General features: G+C 38.4%; 1 protein-coding gene across 1 annotated transcript in view; it reads left to right on the forward strand.

The window, feature by feature from the left end:
• The window catches only part of cul1b (cullin 1b), a 99,491-nt gene that overhangs the window by 54,266 nt on the left and 23,680 nt on the right, over positions 1-21,545 (forward strand). Inside the window, exons 8-16 of the mRNA XM_059972413.1 lie at positions 645-807; positions 9,462-9,592; positions 11,962-12,069; positions 13,754-13,860; positions 15,805-15,853; positions 18,759-18,890; positions 20,143-20,260; positions 20,955-21,031; positions 21,143-21,274. Of these exons, the coding sequence (XP_059828396.1) occupies positions 645-807; positions 9,462-9,592; positions 11,962-12,069; positions 13,754-13,860; positions 15,805-15,853; positions 18,759-18,890; positions 20,143-20,260; positions 20,955-21,031; positions 21,143-21,274 (1,017 nt within the window). The remainder of the gene's footprint in view (positions 1-644; positions 808-9,461; positions 9,593-11,961; positions 12,070-13,753; positions 13,861-15,804; positions 15,854-18,758; positions 18,891-20,142; positions 20,261-20,954; positions 21,032-21,142; positions 21,275-21,545) is intronic.

Here is a 21,545-nt window from a genome sequence, read left to right on the forward strand (position 1 = left end):
GTGTTCAATTCTGGTATCCTCTTTAAGAGTTTCTACATCCTTGCCATGAGCCCATAGGTTTCCCCTGGGTGGTTAAGTTTCCTACCACTGTACTGCAAAATACCATTTAGTAGGTTAATTTGTCATTGTAAATTGCCCTGTGATTAGGTTAGGGTTAAATAGGTGGGTTGCTGGGTAGTGTTGGAAGGGGCTGTTCCGCATTGTATCTCTAAATAAATAATAAAGAAAATAAATAAAAATAGGACATTCTGAAAGTACTCGGTAGGCAAAGTGGTGTCTGTTAACTGACAGTGTTAATAGTCAAAGCCTTTCGTTAAAACCAGGAAAAGCTAGGACTAAAATGCATTTTAAATTGCAGAGAAATTTTCTTAGTTCTCATGAATGGTCATCTGACTTGAAAATTAACTATATCTCTCTCCACAAATATTCCCTGATCTGCTCAGTATTTCTAGCATTTTCTACTTTTAATTCCAATTTACAGCATCAAAAACACAGAAGGAATTTGGCAATAATCTCTGCTTATGCAGCTGTTCGCATATACATTCTGTCAATTACAAAGGGTTTAAACTCAGGATTGTACAATTTTGTATAATGCCATGTTTTAAGTATTTAGTTGTATTTGGGAAGATGACTTTGTCTTTCAGGCAGAGGCTCGATTGCTGGAGGAACAACGCAGAGTACAAGTTTATCTTCATGAAAGTACCCAGGATGAGCTGGCTCGTAAATGTGAACAAGTACTTATTGAGAAACATCTAGAAATTTTTCATACGGAATTCCAGAACTTATTAGATGCTGATAAAAATGAAGGTAATACCCCTGTTTATTATGAAAGTAGGAATATTTACACTACAGATTGGCACAATTTCCTTTTTCTCCTGTTCCTTCCTTGTATAGTTACTTAGAACCTCGGCAGGTAGCCTTGAGAATTTCTGATACTTGAAATATTTTTGTGCCTTTTATTACAAATGGCTTTCTTACGGGGCTGAATCATGTTATGACATTAATATGTAAGCTTCTTTCATTCATCAGTAGAAATAGAAAATTAGTAAAGGCAAATGGATAATGAAGCCCTTAAAGACCAGAGGAACATTTTTTGGGAAAATGGAAGCGAAAACATGTTGGAAAGTCAAACTGCTTGAGACCATGGAGTTTGAAAATGTAGAAATTGATTTTTGAAAAAACACTAGAAATAGCAGTTCATGCAGCATATGTGGAAGGAGAAAGAGGTTAAAGATCCTTCATAATTTGGGAAATTAAAAAAAAATTATTTTAAATGATGGGGAAGGGATTGACAGGGCAAAGGATATATCTGATAAGGTGAAGCCACGATTATCCAGGTTACATTTACTGGAGCTGTCTGGTTTGTACTTTGGTAGATCAGTTAGGGAGAGAAATAATAATGAAATAATCTATAAAAGCTGTGGAATATACAGTATTGTATATGAAACCCCCTTTTTACTGGGAGTCTCTAGAAATGTGGATCATTAGCTCCTCACTAACTGTGACTCATTAGCTCCTCACTAACTGTGACTGGACTCCACAACAAGAAACGCACATCTCTCTGGCGACTTAACGTCTAGGGTGGTCCCGCCAAATCCATGAGGTTGGGATGTCTCACCCACCAAAATCCTGGTTTGTGTGAATGCTGTGTGATTTACCACCCCTGGGAATAGCCTGTCGGCATGAAATAACAGATCATACACTGCATACAATTAATCAGAAATGTATTTAAGAATGTTAACTTAAGCAAACAGCTATTAAACGAAAGAAAGAAAAAAACAAAAAGGGCTAATTACACAGCCACATGTGCATGGTGGAGTTCAAATCTTAAACTTGTCTGTAACACATGCACTGGACCCTCACTCTGCATGAAAGCACACACCACTTTCTGAAGGTTGTTTGAAATCCATCCTGAAAAATGGGCTCTCCCATTCATCTGCACAAAGCACCTTGTGCAACAGGGACAACATCCTCCACCATCTTCCTTCCTGTCTTCTCCCAGCTCCTGCCAATGAAGACCTCTCTCTCCCCACTTGGAATACTGTGTTCAGTTCTGGTCACCTTCACTACGGGAAGGATGTGGATACTATAGAGAGAATGCAGAGGAGATCTACAAGGATGTTGCTGGATTGGAGGGTGTATCTTATGAGAATAAGTTGAATGAACTTGGGTTTTTCTCCTTGGATTGATGGACGATGAGAGGTTACCTGATAGAGGTGCAAAAGATGATGAGGGACATTGATCGTGTGGATGGCCAGAAACTTTTTCTCAGGGCTGAAGTGGCTAACATGAAGGTTTTAAAGTTCTTGGAAATACGTACTGAGAGGATGTCAGGGGTAATCAAACAGAGTGGTGGGTGCATGGAATGCACTGCCGGTGGTGATGGCAGAAGCAGATCCAATAGGGTCTTTTAAGAAACTCATAGATAGGTACATGGAGCTTAGAAAAATAGAGGGCTATGTGCTAGGGAAATTCTAGGCAGTTTCTAGTGTAGGTTACGTGGTTGTTGGCACAACATTGTGGGTTGAAGGGCCTGTAATGTGCTGTAGATTCTATGTTCTATGACTGGGGTGCTAAACAATGGCAGCAAGTGCTCTGGACTATTTGAAAGCAAAATTTGAAAATTTTGGCTATTAGGCCATTTGACTCATTGAGTCTGCTCCACCATTCAATCATGGCTGATCCTTTTCTCCTTCTTCAGCACTGCACCCCGGCCTTCTTCCTGTAACTTTTGATGTTGTGTCCAATCAAGAGCCTATCAAGCTCTGCCTTGAGTACATCCAACAACCTGGCCTCCACAGCTGCCCATGGTAATAAATCCCACAAATTTACCACCCTCTGGCTAAAGAAATTTCTCCACATCTCTGTTTTAAATGGATGCCCCTCTATCCTGAGTTCATGATCTCTTGTCTTAGACTCCCCTGCAATGGGAAACATTCTTTCCACATCTACCTCTACCCTGCCTAGGCCTTTCAACATTCGAAAGGTTTCAATGAGATCCTCCCCCCCCCCCCCCCCCCATCCTTCTAAATTCCAGTAAGTACAGACCCAGGGCCATCAAACATTTCTTGTATGATAACCCTTTCATTCCCGGAATTATCCTTGTGAATCTCCTCTGGACCGTCTCCAATGCTGGCACATCTTCTCTTAGATGAGTAGCCCAAAACTGTTCACAGTACTGAAGGTGAGGTCTCACCAGTGCTTTATAAAGCCTCAGCATCACTTCTTTGTTCTTGTATTCTGGACCTCCTGAAATGAATGCTAACATTGTATTTACCTTCCTCACCACTGACTCAGCATGCAAGTTAACCTTTCCGTCTTTCCATCTCAGCTATTTGGATTTCACCACCCTCCCATTTAGAAAATAGTCTGCACATTTATTTCTACTACCAAAGTGCATGACCATGCATTTTACAACATTGTATTTCATTTGCCAATTTCTTGCCCATTTTCCTAATCTGTCTAATGGATAAGTGTCTGCAGCCAACAGTAAAGCATGGTGGAGGTTTCCTGCATGTTTACGGCTGCATTTCTGCAAATAGAGTTGGTGATATGGTCAGAATTAATGGATCCTTGATGCTGCGGATTGGTGATAACATCTCCTCCTTGCTGATTGACACTAGTGGACCTCGGGTGTGTGCTTGGCCCACTGCTGTACTCTATACACATGACTTTGTGGCTAGGTATAGCACAAATACCATCTATGGATTTGCTGATGATACAACCATTGTTGGTAGAATCTCAGATGGAGACAGGAGTGTGTACAGGAGCGAGATGTGCCAACTAATAGAGTGGTGTTGCAGCAACAACATTGCACTCAACATCAGTAAGACAAAAGAACTGATTGTGGACTTCTGGAAGGGTAAGACGAAGGAACACATACCTCATAGAGGGATCAGAAATGGAGAGAGTGAGCAGTATCAAGTTCCTGGATGCTAAGATCTCTGGGGACCTAACCTGGTCCCAACATTGATGCAGTTGTAAAGAAGGCGGGATAGTGGTTATACTTCATTGGGAGTTTGAAGAAATTTTGGCATGTCAAATTTTGGCAATCAAAAACTGCTGTGGATCTACCATGGAGAGCGTTCTGACAGGCTGCATCACTGTCTGGTATGGGGGGTGGGGACAGGCTGCGAAGGATTATAGATTTAGTTGGCTCTATCTTGGGTACTAGCCTACAAGGTACCCAGGACATCTTCAAGGAGCGGTGTCTCAGAAGGGCAGTGTTCATTATTAAGGACCTCCAGCACCCAGGGCATGCCTTTTTCTCACTGCTACCATCAGTTCAGAGGTACAGAAGCCTGAAGGCACACACTCAGTGAGTGTGGAACCTCTTCTTCCCCTCCACCATATGATTACTAAATGAGCATTGAACCCTTGAACACTACCTCATTTTTTAATATATACTATTTCTATTTGGTGTATTTTACTGTAATTGATTTGCTTATTTATTATTTTATTATTTTTTTCTTCTATATTATGTATTACATTGAACTGCTGCTGATAAGTTAACAAACTTCACAACACATGCCAGTGATAATAAACCTGACTCTGATTCTCATCCATTATGCAATACCATCAGGGAGGTGTCTGATTGGTCTCAAACACAGGGCCAAGGTCATAACAACTGCTGTATCCATAGCAAAAATAAGAGCAAGGAGTTCTGCATGGTATGGTATGGCCTCCACAGAGCCCTGAGCTCAACATCATCAAGGGTGTTGAAGATCTCCTAGAAAGACAGAAGCAAGCAAGACAGCCAAAATCTGCAAAAGAACTGTGGCAAATTCTGCAAGATGCTTGGAATAACCTACCCCCTGATTTTTCTTTTAAAATTGCACAACAGTGTACCTAAGAGAATTGATACAGTTTTAAAGGCAAAGGGTGATCGCACCAAATATTGATTTAATTTGAGGAAATCTGCAGATGGTGGAAATTCAAGCCACACGCACAAAATGCTGGTGGAACACAGCAGGCCAGGCAGCTTCCTATAGATGCTTTTTGTGTGTGTTGATTGATTTACTTTGATTGTGTTTTCCTGTTTGCTGCTCTTTATAGTAATTTTTAAATATTTACAAACTTCTCATTATTTTTGAAAGCATTTTCACTTTACAGTATCCTTTTACATTTGCCTAAGATTTTTCACAGTACTGAATGTCTGAGCTGTTACTGAAACCAAAAGGAGAATGTTGGAGGTGTCCAATGGATCAAGTAGTATTTGCAGAGCAAGAGAGAGAAAAACAGTTAGTATTCAAAATGGATATCCCTTGCAGTAGGACTGACCAGTTCTGATACTGTCAAAAAATAAGTTGTATGACATTATGGAATTCACAACTGTGCTGGAAGACTAGCATCAGTTCAGATGTAAGATGAAGTGTTATTCTTCAAACTTAGGAGGATGTGGTTAGAACTGTGAAGAAGACCAGAATGGGATGTCAGAGAAAGAGAGTTAAGATGAAGCACATCTGGAAACTTGGTGTAACCCTTGACTGAATGGGTGTTCTCAGCAAAGCAGACACCAAATTGGTGTTTGCTAATTCCAGTGAAATTGTATAACTAACTGCCCTTGACACTTATCAAACAAAGTGGTGATGGACCATAAGACATAGGAGCAGAATTAGGCCATTCAACCAGTAGAGTCTGCCCTTTCATTCTATCATGGCTGATTTATCTCTCAACTCTATTCTCCCTTTAACTTTTGTCACCCTAATTAATCAAGAACCTATCAACCTCTGCCTTAAATATATCCAGTAACTTGGCCTGTACGGCTGTCTGCAGCAGTGAATTCTACAGGTTCACTACGCTCGTGCTAAAGAAGTATTTCCTCATCCCTGTTCTAAATGGATGTTCCTCAATTCTGAAGCTGTGACCTCTGGTCCTAGACTCCCCCACTATAGGAAGCCTTTCCACATCAACTTTATCCAGACCTTTCAATATTCGACAGGTTAGTGAGTACAGGCCCAGAGCTATCTATCAAACACTCCTCATATGTGAACCCTTTTGATCTTGCTATCATTCCTATGAACCTCCTCTGGACCCTCTCTAATGCCAGCACATTCTTTCTCATATAAGAGGCCAAGAACTGCTCACAGTACTTCAAGTGCAGGCTGACTAGTGGATGCTCTTGAAATGAAAGCTAACATTGCATTTGCCTTCCTTACCACTGACTCAAACTGCAAGTTAACATGTTAGGGAATCCTGCACAAGGACTCCCAAGTTCCTTCTTGAATTTTTCCCATTTGGAAAATACTCCATGCCAATATTCCTTGTGCCAAAGTGCATGACCATGCGCTTCCCTACATCATATTTCACCTGCCTCTTGTTTTCCCATTCCCCAATCTGTCTTAAGTCCTGCAGGCATCCTGTTTCCTCGCTGCCTGACCCTCAACCTACCTTCCTATTTTCTGTAAACTTGACCACAAAGCTATGAATTCCTTCATCCCAATCATTGTCATACAGCATGAATGGAAACTGTCCCAACAGCGACCCCTGTGGACCACCATTGGTCACCGGCAGCCAAACAGAAAAGGTCCCTTCAGTTTTTTCCCACTCCTTGCCTCCTGCTGGTCAGGCAATGTTCTGTCCATGCTAATACTTTCCTGTAATTCAATGGGCTCTTGTTAAGTAGCCTCATGCACGACATCTTGTCAAAGACCTTCTGGAAATCCAAAATCCATTGACTCTCCTTTGTGTATCCTGCCTGTTATTTCCTCAAAGAATTCCAACAGATCTGTCAGGCAAAATTTTCCTTTTATGCTGACTTTGGCCTATTTTATCACGTGCCTCTAAGTACCCGAAAACCTCGTCCTTAACGATAGACTCCAACACTTTGCAACCACTGAAGTCAAGCTAACAGGTCTATTATTTCTTTCCTTCTGCCTCCCTCCCTTTCTAATACGTGGAGTGACATTCGCAATTTTCCAGCCCTCAGGAACCATTCCAGAATCTAATGATTCTTGAAAGATCATTGCTAAAATCTTCAGTCTCTTCAGCTGCCTCTTTCAGAACCATGGGGTGCAGTCCAGGTGATTTATCTACCTTTATACTTTTCAGCTTTCCAAGCACCTTCTTGTAATAGCACCAACATTCATTTCTGACCTTCTGCTACTGTCCTCCACGGTGAAGATTGACGCAAAATGCTTACTAAGTTTCTCCATCATTTCTTGGCAGCCCATTACTAATTCTTCAGCATTGTATTCCAGCGGTCCGATATCCACTCTCATTTCTCTTCTATAAATAATCTTTTATATTATTGGTCAGCGTATTTCATCTTTTCGCTCTTTATAGGTTTTTTTTAGTTGCCTTCTGTTGATTTTTAATAGTTTCCCAATCCTGTTAACTTCTCACTAATTTTTTCTATATTATATACTCTTTGTGTTTTCGCACTATCTTTGACTTCCCTTGTCAGCCATGGTTGCCTCATCTTTCCTTTAGAATACTTCATCATCTTTGGGATGTATTTATCCTGCACCTTCTGAATTTCCCCCATAAATACCAGTCATTGCTGTTCTGTCATCATCCCTACTAATGTCCCCTTCCAGTAAACGTTGACCAGCTTCTCTCTCATGCCTTTGTAGCTCCCACCTCTATAATTCCTATTACTCCGCTGTAACACTAATGCATTTGTTTTATCATCTTCTTGAACTGCAGAGTAAATTCTGTCATACTATAATCACTGCCTCCTAAGATTCCTTTACCATAAGCGTCCTAATCAAATCTGGATGATCACATAACACCCAACCCAGAATTGCCATATCCCTAGTGGGTCCAACAGCAAGCTGCTCTAAAAAACCATCTCATAGGCATTCTACAAATTCCCTCTCTTGAGATTCAGTACCAACTCAATGTTCAAATTCTACCTGCATATTGAAATCCTGCATAATTATTGCAACATTGACCTTTTTACTATCTCCCGTTGTAATTTGTAGCCCACATTCTGAATGAGTCCAAATTTACAACAAGATTAAGTTTTACACAGTGTATTTTCCACACAAAAACATTTGAAATTGGAATAGAAGCTTTTTCATTTGCATATGTAAAATCATAGTCACACAGCCTTTTGGTGCATCCTGTCCATGCCAACCATTGTGCTTATCCGTGTTAACCCCATTCATTAACATTTGTTTCATAGCTTTAAGCCTTGGCTGCTCAAGTACTCTCCTAATATTTAAATGTTGAGAGTCTCTGCTGTCAGCCCCTCTCATGCAGTGCATTCTGAACTCCCAATTTTGTACTGCTCCTGTCCCATCTTGCTTTCTCCAATCCAAGGAAAACAAATCCAGCCTATTACATTTATCTATTTAACCCTCATCTATTGTGTTTGATGCTCTGTGTGGCCTCCTGTACACCAATTACATCAGTCTTGTGTTATGGAATTACTTTGTTTATATTCCTGCACATCGCCCACAATGGCTGTCTAGAGCTACCAGTTGTAAGCCAATTTAGTTCCCCTTCCAATTTCTCCACCTACCTGTCTGTTCTTGGCTCCTTCCACTGTCAAAATGAAACCAGGCACAAATTGGAGCACCACAACGTAGTCCACTGTCTGATGACATGAACATTGATTTTTCCTGTATCAGGTAATCTGTTTTCCCTCTGTCCCTTTCTCTTTCCTGATTATATTCAGGCTCTATTTCTAGAAGTTGATGATTTAAAAGAAGTAAGTAATGGGAGGCAAAGAGAAGGAATGTTGGTCTGGTTAACTGTGATAAAGGCTGTGTTGAATGCTGTGGGGTAACATTTGAATTGTGAGATGTGAAGTATTTGTGATTAGTACAATGCGTGGTTAAACGTTTTGGAGGATTGAAGGTGACTCCTTGTGTTAAAGGAGGATAATTATTGAATTAATCCAATTTATCATTAAAAGGCATTGCTGTGCCTTTGATTAGTTACATGGATAGCACTGTTGTGTATGGAGAGTGACACAGAACCCAGTTTATCCAATTAGGAATGAGCTAATTTCACATCTGTGTATGCCTTGGAATGCTATTGTATTTTATGGTAATACTGATATTTTGTTTAATTTTGGGATTTGATTTCAAGTGTGGTATCCTTGTATAATGATAAGAAGCTAGGCTGTTTAAACAATGTACTGTACATAGCAAATAGCTTAAGTATTTTAATACAAAATCTTGCATTGTTGACATAGGAAGTTTTTTGTATGACTTGCACAATGCCAAGCATGGTTACTACCCTAAATTTAATACAAGGGTTGTGTAAATTTTCTAATATTTGCATGTTTTCTCCACACAAATGATATTATGTAAACCTTTTAGTGACAATTAATGGTTGTTTCAATATGATTATAGATTTTAATGTGCACTTTTCATTAATCTTTCAAGCTGTTAGAGTGATCTTGTTTATTATTCTGAGCAAAGTAATAATGTCCCTGGTGATAGGTAAGTAGCATGTGTAATTTCATTATTTAAAAGTAAATAAGCAGACTTCCTTTTACTTTTTGCCAGACTTGGGTAGAATGTATAACTTAGTGTCTCGAATCCAAGATGGCCTTGGGGAGCTGAAGAAACTTCTAGAAACACATATCCATAACCAGGGCTTGGCTGCCATTGAGAAGTGTGGAGAAGCTGCTCTGAATGTGAGTTATTAATTGTTTTTGTTTTCAAGTTGATTTATAATCAGAATCAGATCAGGTTTAACATCACTGCCATATGTCATGAAACCTGTTGTTTTGCAGCAGCAATATAGTTCAATACATAATAACACAATAAATTACAGTAAGAAACATATACAGGTTGACCTCCACAAATCCAGAAAGATTGGAACCTGTGCAGTGCCAAATTACTGATTTTGCAGAACCACAAGTGGTTAAGTTTGGATTAAATAATTACCTCTTGGCAAACTCATCAACAGACTCAGTAACTGCTTCCTTGTCTGCAGACCATTTTTCACCATACACTGCATGAAATTTTATGCCATGTTGCTGCTTGAAATGCTGAAGCCACGCTTCACTGTAATCACATTCATAATCCAGTCCTAATTCTTCATCAAATAATTTTGTTTGTTCCTTCGACCCTCCTGAGAACTCTACACCTTTGTTGACATGGAGTTCAAACCACTTTATGGGAACTTTTATCTTGTTGTGTACATCCTCTGTCTTTTATTGTTTTCCTTGTGTTCATCTATATTTTTTGATTCACTTTCAGCAAAGAACTGGATCAGCTTTTCTTTTTGTTATATTGTAGACTTCTCTTTGCTCTCCCCCTCTCTGCTCTCCCCTTCACTCTCTCTCTACTCTCCCCTCCCAGCTCTCTTCCTCCCTCGCCCTTTCTCTCCCTTCCCTGCCCTTAATCTCAACCCTCCCCCTCCCCTGTGGTAGCAAGAGAAGAGGGTCATTCATGAGTACTAAATCTCTTCAAACTCCTAATACAGTATGGCTGCTGTCATGCTGCTTTTGTAATTGCATCAACATGTTGGGCCCAGGATAGATCTTCGGAAATGTTGACACCCAGGAACTTGAAACTGCTCACCCTTACTACAGTTGATCCCTCTGCGAAGATTGGTGTATGTTCCCTCAACTTCCCCTTCCTCGAGTCAACAATCAATTCCTTGGTCTTACAGATGTTGAATGCAAGGCTGTTGTTGTGATACCACTCAACCAGCTGATCTATCTCAAACCTGTATCTGCTTCCTCGTCACCATCTAAAATTCTGCTAGTATTAGATCCTTTTACTACTCTGATTTCTGGTGCTCTCACTATCTTTACATGCTTCCATGATATCTACAATTATATTTTTCTTTCATTACTTCAGAAGCTTAAATTTATATTTTATTCTCATCACATCTGACAGTTTCTCATCAGAGCTCTGTTACTGAAAGACTAAATAGGGATGTGTACTTAAACAAAATAAGCAAGTAAAATTCAGTAGTTTTTGAGTTACAGAAGGCATGGAAATGTTTTTATTTGTTTGGCAAAAATTATGTAAGTTGTACATGGTAGATATGGAACCTGCACTGTCATCATTGTCCATTAACGTATCCAATTTTAAATAAGAGCACTGTGACTATTGTCTTATTTTAAAACTGTAGATGCTGAAGAATAGAGAATAAATTTTATATGTCTAGGGTTGCACATCTCTTATTTAGATAGATAGATAATTTATTGACCCCAAATGAAATTACAGTATCACAGTAACATTACAAATGCACAGATATACAAATATACAAATATTAGAAGTATGAAAGAATAAAAAATAAAGTTACCTCAAAAAGTCTAACAGGAGGGTGTCACCACTTCCCCAGCTATAGCGCCTAATGGCTGAGGGTAAGAATGATCTCATATTGTGCCCTTTGGAGCAGCGCAGTTGTCTCAGTGTTGCCTACGAGCAATCATGCTGATTAGTTTAAATATATATGTCTTCTGCCCAAATTAGATTTGAGCTTAAGGCATAAAGTAGGTGATTCCTTTTTAAACAGTCATAACAAAATTGTCCATGCAGCTAACTTGTCACTGTGTCAGATGCCAGACTCCTCAAGTAGTGCTTCTCACATGATGGAATTCAGAGTTGCTGATTTAATCATTGCACACATTTGCATTAATTTTTTTCTGCCTGTTAATTGTGTTGTGCACAGTGGCAGTAGAGCATGGAATTATCAGTGTATGTTAAATTCAAATTTTCCATTCTTTGGGGCGACTGGAAAATGGGACTGGGCTAGTAGCAGGTGAGTGTGCTCCCCCAGAATGAGCTGCAGTACCACTCACTGAATTGACTTCTGTGTAGGTGGATGTGCTGCCAATTTCCCATTCCATCTCTCCACTGTCTGTCTCCAAACAGTGGCCTGGGTTATCAAACTTTTAGTCCTTTGGGGTCTTGTTCCAAACGAACTGTTAAGGAGCCTTGTTTTTAAAGAAGCTCTTCACATCAATGAATAAGTTTCAGCCAGGGCATTTCAGATTTGATTGAATATGTTCACAATATTCATGTTTTTAATTATATTTTGACTCAGGATCCCAAGATGTATGTACAGACAATTTTGGATGTTCACAAGAAGTATAATGCATTAGTGATGTCAGCTTTCAACAACGATGCTGGTTTTGTGGCTGCTTTAGATAAGGTGAGGCAGTTATTTTCTTGTAGTAATATCTAATAAAACAATGTTTCTGTTCATAATGTTAGCAGAGTTAAGGTAAGTGAAAAATTCAGAGAGAAAATGCTAGTTAGAAGATAGCTGTAGTTCTTGTTTTTTTCCATGCTTTGTGGTGCATTGGGCAGCAACCTTGCCATTTCTTTAGCATTTTTCTATCTTTACAATGCTGAATTTCAAGGCTCGCTCAGTGCGCAACCCAGCACAGATAGAAAGGAGCTATCTGAATTCAAACCCAGGATTTTTCGCCTCAAAATCCAGTGCTGCTACACAACCACTGGCTAATCTATGGTGGGGAAACTGAATTAATGAACTACATGAGAAACTGAAATGTTGGCTTTTTCTGTAGAGGGATGCTATCTATTTCTAGCATTTAGTGTATTAATTTCAGATCTACAGCACTTACATTGTTGCTTTTGTTGCTAAGTGAAGAATTTTGATGGGGTGACATGATGTGGGGAGTGTGCTAGAAAATGATGAAACAGAAAAAAATTTGTTAAAAGACAACTTGGTTCCTTGATTCCAACTCCTATTCCCCTTAATGCTAAAGTTGAAGAGGGCTGTGGGCTCTGGTAATGCTTTCAGGGTTGTAATTGAGCTAGTAACTGAATTTTATTTTAACTATTTTATTTACATCTAAACTGGTGTTCAATTTGTAAACTTGGAGGAGTTTATCAGTACTCTCCTTTTAGTTGGTACCACTGACAAAGATAAAACACTTCTAGGATTAGAAACCATTCCATCAGGGTAATAACGTGCATTATTCTGTAAAATAATCTCTGCTATGGAACTAATAGGATGATATATTGTGCCTGATGTTTATGTGAATTTGGCTACTGATGACAAATCTTGGTCCCTTATCCAACTAATTTCTTCTTTGTAAATATATAAAAAATAAAAATACTACCTTTGTAAACATATCACTTGCCAACTTGCCGGGTGCAGATCACCATAAATGTCTGATATGGAATATATTCTGTGCATTGAATCAGGTTTTAGTATCATGGATGTTTTATGCTGTGGTAGCCTTAGTCTTAAAAACATTCCAGGTACTGATGTTTCTGTAGCAGGTGGTACACACTTGCAAAATGGTGGTATGCAACCCGGGTATACGTTGTCATGCCCAGGTGTTGTTGGGTACACGATGAGTTACACAGTATTTGTATTTATTAATTTCAAAGTGGCTGGATTGAGGAAGTAGGGAAAAATTGAAAATTTCAAGTTTGTTCAGAGTAGAATTTTGTTGGTAAGGGTATTAAAGGAAACAAACAATAAATGAGGTGATTTATAACCTGATACCAGCATTGATCCCTAAAAATGATAAAAAGATGTTCGGACTTGCTTGAAGTTCCTGAGCTAGTCAGTAGTCTTAAGTTTTCATTTAATAAATTAGAATAGAATAGAAGCGTGTCAGAATCAAAATCTAAAATAATGACTTTGGTTGTTGAAAGGGAATCTTTTGTTCATATCCTGGAAGATTGCTAAAAAGCTGAAGTTGCATAGTACTAGCAATAGATGAGAATTGAAGTAAAAATGTTAAATGTTAAGATTTGGAACTGTCATCTGTTACTTGATAATATTTTCGTTGAAGTGATGAAGATCTAACAGCCATTTTGACAGAGGTATTGAAAATTTTTTTTTGGTGTAATTGCAGGCTTGTGGCCGTTTCATAAATAATAATGCAGTCACAAAAATGGCTCAGTCATCAAGCAAATCTCCAGAATTATTGGCACGATACTGTGACTCTCTACTGAAGAAAAGGTAAGAATTTGGGAAAGTAACCCAGCCATGCAAGATTTTTACCTTGTCTGAAATTGAGTTTCATACTTGCCCACGAACTAAAGAAAAGTAAGGAAGATTTTTGTTTAGAAGTATGTTTACACAACTTCCCTCATTCCTCATCCTCCGTCCCTCACGCAGCATAGACATGGGCACTTTAGTCCACTATGCCAGCCAAGTTACCTATCTGTACTACTGCCATTTACCAGAACTTGAACCATAGCCTTCGATCACATAGCCATGTGATCTCCTGGACCAGTTTTCGATAGCCTGGATGGGTCGGAGAGGAATTTTCCAGATTTTTTCTCCTCAATTGGCAAATTGTTTTTTTTCCCCCCGGGTGATCACATGGGTTTGGGCGGGATGAATAATAAAATAAAATGGGCGGCATGGTGCCCTGTTGGTTGGCACTGTTGCCTTGTGGGATTCGGTGAAAACTAGAGTTAAGATTGGATCAGCCATGATCTTGTTGAATGGCGGAGCAGGCTTGAGGGGCCAATTGGCCTACTCCTGCTCCTATCTCTTATGTTCTTATGTATGATTCCTTTGATACTTAAAATAATTGTCCAGACATTTTTAAAATGTTGTGAGGGACCTGGCCTCTTCCACCACCACAGACAATATGTTCCAGATTGCAGGTTTTTCCTCAGATTGCAGATTTTTCCTCAGATCTCCTGTAACTTGCCTTAACCTATGCACCCTAGTTTCTAATTTCTCCAGTTTGTGAAAACATTTCTCTTTATCCATCTTGTGTATATATCTTATTATTTTGTTTGCCCCTCAAGTCTCCACTTCAGGAAACAACCAATCTTGTCCACTCTCAACCAATCTTGTCCACTCTCAACACTTAACTTGGCTTGGCTCCCAGTAGAAGACTGTGCTGTGGACACTGTTAGAAGCAGCAGCATCATCTTGAGCAAAGTCTTCCACTCAAAGCCCCAGGATGAGTGCCTGACAAGCTTAGAGCAGACAAAGATCTGCCCCAGTCTGTTTAAATGATGTTGGTTGAAAATTAGGTATAGGCAAAAATATAAAAAACTGTTGCCTACAAGCAACACAGGAGACCATTCCATTCACTTTTTGAGCAAGCTTGAAGAAAGGACTACATGTTTGTTTCCCCCCCTGATTCTTCCTTTAAAATTCAAAACCTTCTTCTGAATATATGTGTGATAACTTTTTCTGAAGGTTACCAGAGAATTTATGACAACTACTCTTTCAAGCAAAGCAAATTGGCAAAATGTCTCCCACTTGTAATGGTTGCAAATGTCAATAGGTTTCAATAGGTATGTTTAATGTCAGATATACATATCTGTATATGTACAATATACATCTTGAAATTCTTTTTCTTTGCAAACATCCACAAAAACAGAGGCGTGCCCCAAAGAATGAATGACAGTTAAATGTTAGAACTGCAAAGCTCCCCAACTCCCCCCCCCCTCCCATGCATAAGCAGCAGTAAAGGTAAAGATAATCTATCCATAATTCCTTCCTGTCCAGAGTCCTGCTAATGCCAAATGCAACTAGGCCATAAAGTGAAAGGACTTGCTGTTCCTGCCTAGTACAGGTTCCAACAAGCTGATTGCCCTTTGCACATGTTGAAGAATTACATTAAAGCTTGTGGTCCACCATTGGATTCCAGGGAGACCAATATTGGAATACAGTCAGGAAAATCTCAGCATGGATGGCAGACGAAGAACTGGCACAATGAAATTCTCACTAGATAGCACTTTTGTGGCACAATGCTGCAGAATGGGCAACATTTCCCAAAATGTTCCAGCACATTATCTTAACATAGAGGAACAATAAAATCATCACTCCTTGGGAATGTATTTTTGATTCTTGTTGTGCTTCAAGGTTTGTAAGATATGCGGTTATAACTTCTGTGTGTATTGATTTAATGATGGCAACTAAATTTGTACTTTGCAGCTCCAAGAATCCTGAAGAAGCTGAGCTTGAAGACACACTTAATCAAGTGGTGAGTACTTTAGATGCCCAAGGTAGTATTATCAGTTAATATATCTATATTACAACTAGTGAACAGAAAGTTTTTTTTTCATTTTTAACAAAATGTTTAATCTTTTCCACTTACAGTTTTTGACAGACTAAGTTGTTCATTGGGTGGAATGTCATGCCTATAAGCAAGATCAAAATAACCTTAAGAGTGGACTATTAAAACATAAATAATATTTCTGCTACAGAATTACAGGCGACAGTGTCTAACCACCTCCCTGTAACATTAAGTAATTTGCCATGACTGAGTCATTCACTGGAAGCCTGGGAAATACAGTTAAACCAATAATTCTCTAGGCATACAACACATACTTACCAGAACAGATCAGAGATTGATTGTTCTACAAGTGGATTATATCACAACCCTGAGCTCTCTGCATTCAGTAGAGCAGATCACGAATACTGGAATGCTCTCCATTTACCTTCAGTGGTCCATCAGCAGCACTTCATCATGATCCTAAACAGAACTGCTTCATTGGCATTCCTCCATCACTTAAAGCATTCCTCCCTTTCTTCCACTCTTAGATCTGATACTGTGAGGAGTTTGTGGAGGACTGTGCCATGAAGATCAAAGCCACCTAATCTGGAGCTTTCATTAGATCACTGGAAGAAACCTCTAACAGTCCCCTGATAATCTATATAATTGGCACCTTTCTCTAGGTTACCTTCTGTTTCATCTGCTGCACTCTAGGTTTTTTTATTGTCTGAGATGCATCTCCTGTGCCTCAACCTTATTTTCACCAAACTCTGACCACCCAATATTTTTCATGTGCCAATATTTTTATCCTCCATACCTGCGGATTCTACAGTTTACCTCATGACTTAGTTTCCCAATTGTCTTTACATTATCTGCAGACTTAGATACATTATACCTGTGCCTTTCATTTTGGTTAGTACTGTTATCTCTTTGCAAGAAAATGTTTGTGAGCCCTTTGCAGTTACCAGGGTCTCTGCATTAAATTACTCAAAGTGTGGATTGATCTTCATCTAAGTCATATTAATAGGCAAACACAATCTGCCTAAACTAATAACACACAAGCAATTGTACTTTTCATGTCTTTATTGAATACTTAGTTTAAAAATTCACTGTCCAGGCTGGAGAAAGTATGTGAATCCTTGTATTTAATAACTGATAAGTTTAATAATTTGCTCCTTTAGAAGCAACAACTTCCAGCAAACCTTTCCTGTAGCTGCTGATTAGACCTGCCCAATGGTGAGGAGGAATTTTAGACAATTCCTCCAAACAAAACTGTTACAGTTTGTCAATATATCTGGGATATCTTGCACGAACAGACCTCTTCAGGTTAAGCCACAGCATCACAATTGGGTTAAGGCTTGGCCATTCCAAAACAAATTTTCTTCTTTTTAAACCATTCTATTGTTAATTCAGTCTTGCATTTTGGACTACTGCATCATCTAATTTTAGTTAAGATTCGGGTCACAGACTGCTACCCTGTAAAATGTCTTAATATAATTTTGAATTCATTGTTCCCTCAATGATTGCAAGCTGTCCTGGCCTTAAGGCAGCAAAGCACCCCCAAGCCATGATGCTCCTTCCACTATGCTTCACTGATAGAATGAGGTTTTGGTGTTGGTGTGCTGTGCACATTTTCCTCCAAACATAGCAGTGTGCACTTCTGCTAAAATGTTCAGCTTTTGTCTCATCTCTCCACAGAACATTGTCCCAGAAGCATTGTGATACATCCAGGTGGCCTTTTGCAAACTTGAGATGTACAAAAATGCTTTTTTGGTGAGCAACTGTTTCCTCTGTGGTGTCCTTCCATGAACATCATTCTTGTTAGATGTTTTTTTATAGTAGACATGTGAACAAAGACTTCAGCAAGTTCTAGAGATTTCTTCAGGTCTTTTGCGGTTACCTTTGGATTCTTTTTCACTTTTATCATTGCGCATTGTGCTCTTGGTGTGATCCTTGCAAAATGTCCGCTCTTAGGGAGAGAAGCAACAGTACTGAATTTCCTCCATTTGTAGACAATTTCTCTTACTGTGGACTGATGAACACTCAGGTCTTTTGAAATGCTTCTGTACTCTTTTCCAGCTTCATGCATTTCTACAATTCTTCTTCAAAGGTCCTCTGAAAGTTGTTTTGATCAAGGCATGGTGCACATAAATATTTCTTGAAGAACAGGCTCTGTCAGTAACCTGACTTTGTGCTTTTTTTTTATAAACAGAGCACCTCCAATCTCATCTCATTGAATCCAAAGAGCTTTTGTGGAAGGCATTATCCTAGAGTTTCACATACATTTTTGAACCAAGACTCTGATTGTTTAAATGGTTTATTAAGTATTGATGAGAAGAAGTAGAATTGTTTGTTATTAATTTAGGCAGATTGCATTTGTCTAATATTGTTTCTTAGATGAAGATCAGACCACATTTTATGAGCAATTAACACAGAAATTTCAAAGGGTTCACAAACTTTTTCTTGCAGATCCGTCTGCTGATCTTTGATTTTGATACTTTATTTCGTACATAGCTGGGTGGAGTGGAATACTTGATGCATTGTTGTGTACCCAGAGGGGCACTGGAGCTTTTAAAAAATCTGAATATAAAGAAATACAATTATTTGGATACTATGGGTTTCTTTTGTTATCTGCCAAGGCCAGATTATGGGAGGTGGGAATAATGACAGAGAAAGACAAACGGAGGAAAACCCAGTGGTTGGTGGGATGGTGGCAGGTGTTGGAATAAATGAGTCTTGAAGGAAATGAGAAAGCACCAAAATCAAATCGATGACACACTTTTCTGATTAGGAAATTGACAGATTTTGCATCTGTCAAATGTGTCTTTAAATATGGCTATAAATATGCTTTCATTTTTTATAAGAAGCATTGATTGAATTGGTCTATTTTCAGATGGTGGTATTTAAGTATATTGAAGACAAAGATGTGTTTCAGAAGTTCTATGCCAAGATGTTAGCTAAGAGATTGGTTCATCAGAACAGTGCAAGTGACGATGCAGAAGCAAGCATGATCTCCAAACTAAAGGTCAGTTCAGTTTTCTTTAAACTTGATTTTTTTCATTTGTGTTCTTGCTAATTTAGCTAAGGTTGAAAATTAGAATGTTCTTGATTTGTTTCACAGGAAGCACTGAAGTTATCAGTGGAGCTTCATCAGCTTTTTTGTCATTAATATTGGGACAATTGATCATTTAGAATTGATGTATAAAGCCTTGTCTTGCCCAAATTCATGATGATGCAAGTGCTTTTGACAGTGTCTTAATTTCATGTTGCTCTGAAAAAATACTGAGTCAGTGGCACAGTTTTGATGCTCTGACAATGAAATTGACCAAGGTTTTGCAGAGTGAAGTCTTGTTTCCTGAGCTTACTGCTAAAGCATATCAACTGCAAAATTGTCCTTAACCAGAATGTCAAGACCAATGAGATTTTCTGCAAAGCAACTGTGGCATACGGGCAGGCTTCCCATTAATCTTTCATCAGTTCTGACAGCAAAAGCACTGCAATGTTTGTCATTTATCTAACTGTCCAAAGTATTTTTGTGTGTCTGAATACTTTGAAGTTGGGAAACATTTTAAAGCTATTAAATATAAAGGTATTAAAAAAAATTAAAGCTTCAACCAAAGTAAATAAAAAGAAAGCTAAAACACCTAAAGTATTTAAATAATTAAAGACATTATTACAAATGCAAATAATCAACGAGAAAGGAACTTGCCTTATGTACTACCTTCATGCAGATGTAAAATCTTCATTTGTGCGTGAATAGGTTTGTAGATTGTGAATGTGTTTAACCCAGAACAAAATCTGAAAGTAGATTCCCAGCATGGACTCTCATGAGAGAAGCAGGAGCTGCAAACCAAGGCTAGCATGTTTAAGGTTTCCAGTTTTTGTCAGGAGTCACAAACTTGAAGAATGAATGCTGACAATTCCATGCAGAGCTGCTGGCAAAGCCGAGTAAAATCTGTGCTGTGTGTTTAGTGAACACTTGAAATATTTGCTGACTGGGAGTTGCTTTGAAATACACTGACAAGTGATAATTTTTTTGAACGCCTCTTTCATGGCACAAACTTTTGGCTGAAGGGTTTATCATTGCAGTTGGCACTTCTTCTTATTTGCGATTTTGTAGCATGTATTTGTGGTGTAAGATTTGACTAGTGTTAGTTCGACAGGTTTTATAGAATTATAATATAAATAGAATTGCCCAGAAAATGTTTATTGAATGGTTTATCTGAACACTAGGATTAATTAAAATTACCTGATTATTTATTTCCTTTCTATTTAAGCAAGCCTGTGGCTTTGAGTATACCTCTAAACTGCAGCGGATGTTTCAGGATATTGGTGTGAGCAAAGACTTGAATGAACAATTCAAAAAACATTTGTCTAATTCGGAACCACTTGATTGTAAGTATATGTTGTGGGTAATAAATAATATGTGAAGTTTGTTCAGAACACAGAATGTTTATGTTGTCCCATTATACAGCTGACCCTCTCCATGTTTCAGCAATTTGAGTAACGGAAATTTTTTCTCACAAAATTCGCAGATCACTACCTTAAGAGCGATTAAATACTTCTTCCTATAAAAGTAGTCTGCAAGAAAAGTAAATAAAGATTTTTTTCAATATGCATTTCTTGGCACATGTGTAGATGATATACATGGCTTTGCATTACAGAAAATCACAAAGACCATTTTCTGGTAATATACCCTCCCTCCCCCAGTAATACAGAAATGAAGATGTATCAAGGTCAAAATATAAAGGTCAAACTTCCATTCCGAATTCAGATCTTTTATTAAGAAATGCCCAGGTAGGGAATTAATAATGTGGGAACATTTCAATTTGTTTCAGAAATCTTCATACTCAGTTTAGCAGAATGTTTTAGGTGGATTTGATACAACCTGCTTATGGATTAATGCCACTTTTAAAACTTTAACAAGTGTTATTTCATTTAAAATTTTTTAGCATCTGTATTGCACCAACATAAATTTAGGGCCTACATATTTGAAGTTTATTTCCTTGTGATTTTGCTATCTTTCTTCAACTTCGTTGTTGTTTAATATTTTAATTCAATTTTTTTTTGTCTTTTTGTTCCCCTTCAGTGGATTTCAGTATTCAGGTCTTAAGCTCTGGCTCTTGGCCTTTTCAGCAGTCTTGTACATTTGCACTTCCGTCTGAGGTAAATTGGATTTTTCTTTGTTGGCTTATTTTGTGTTATTGTAAGTGTTTTATAAACAATAGTAAAAATTAATAAAATTATCAAGTAAATGGCAGCTTTGTGTTATTGCAGTTGGAAAGGAGTTACCAGAGGTTCACAGCATTCTATGCCAGTCGGCACAGTGGTCGGAAATTGACCTGGCTCTACCAGTTGTCTAAAGGAGAGCTAGTCACAAACTGCTTTAAGAACCGATATACTTTACAGGTGAGGTGTGAGAAATAGTTTTAAGTAACAATGATGTGTTAAGTATTGGCACAAAATTTATTTTGCTCTAGCAAGGAAAAATATTCAAGTGAACTAATTTCAAAGATGTTATAATTCCTATATTTTTCAGAATGGAAATGTTCAAATGAGGAGTCCAATGCATTTTTCTGTAGAGAAAGGAGGCTCTTAGGTTGACAGGGCATGTTACTTTTTCTTACATTTAACTAACTCTAATGACAAGACCATAGAGGGTAATTTCCAAAATTGTGAT

Source organism: Hypanus sabinus, chromosome 6 (genome assembly GCF_030144855.1).
Source record: "Hypanus sabinus isolate sHypSab1 chromosome 6, sHypSab1.hap1, whole genome shotgun sequence".
NCBI classification, from domain to species: Eukaryota; Metazoa; Chordata; class Chondrichthyes; order Myliobatiformes; family Dasyatidae; genus Hypanus; species Hypanus sabinus.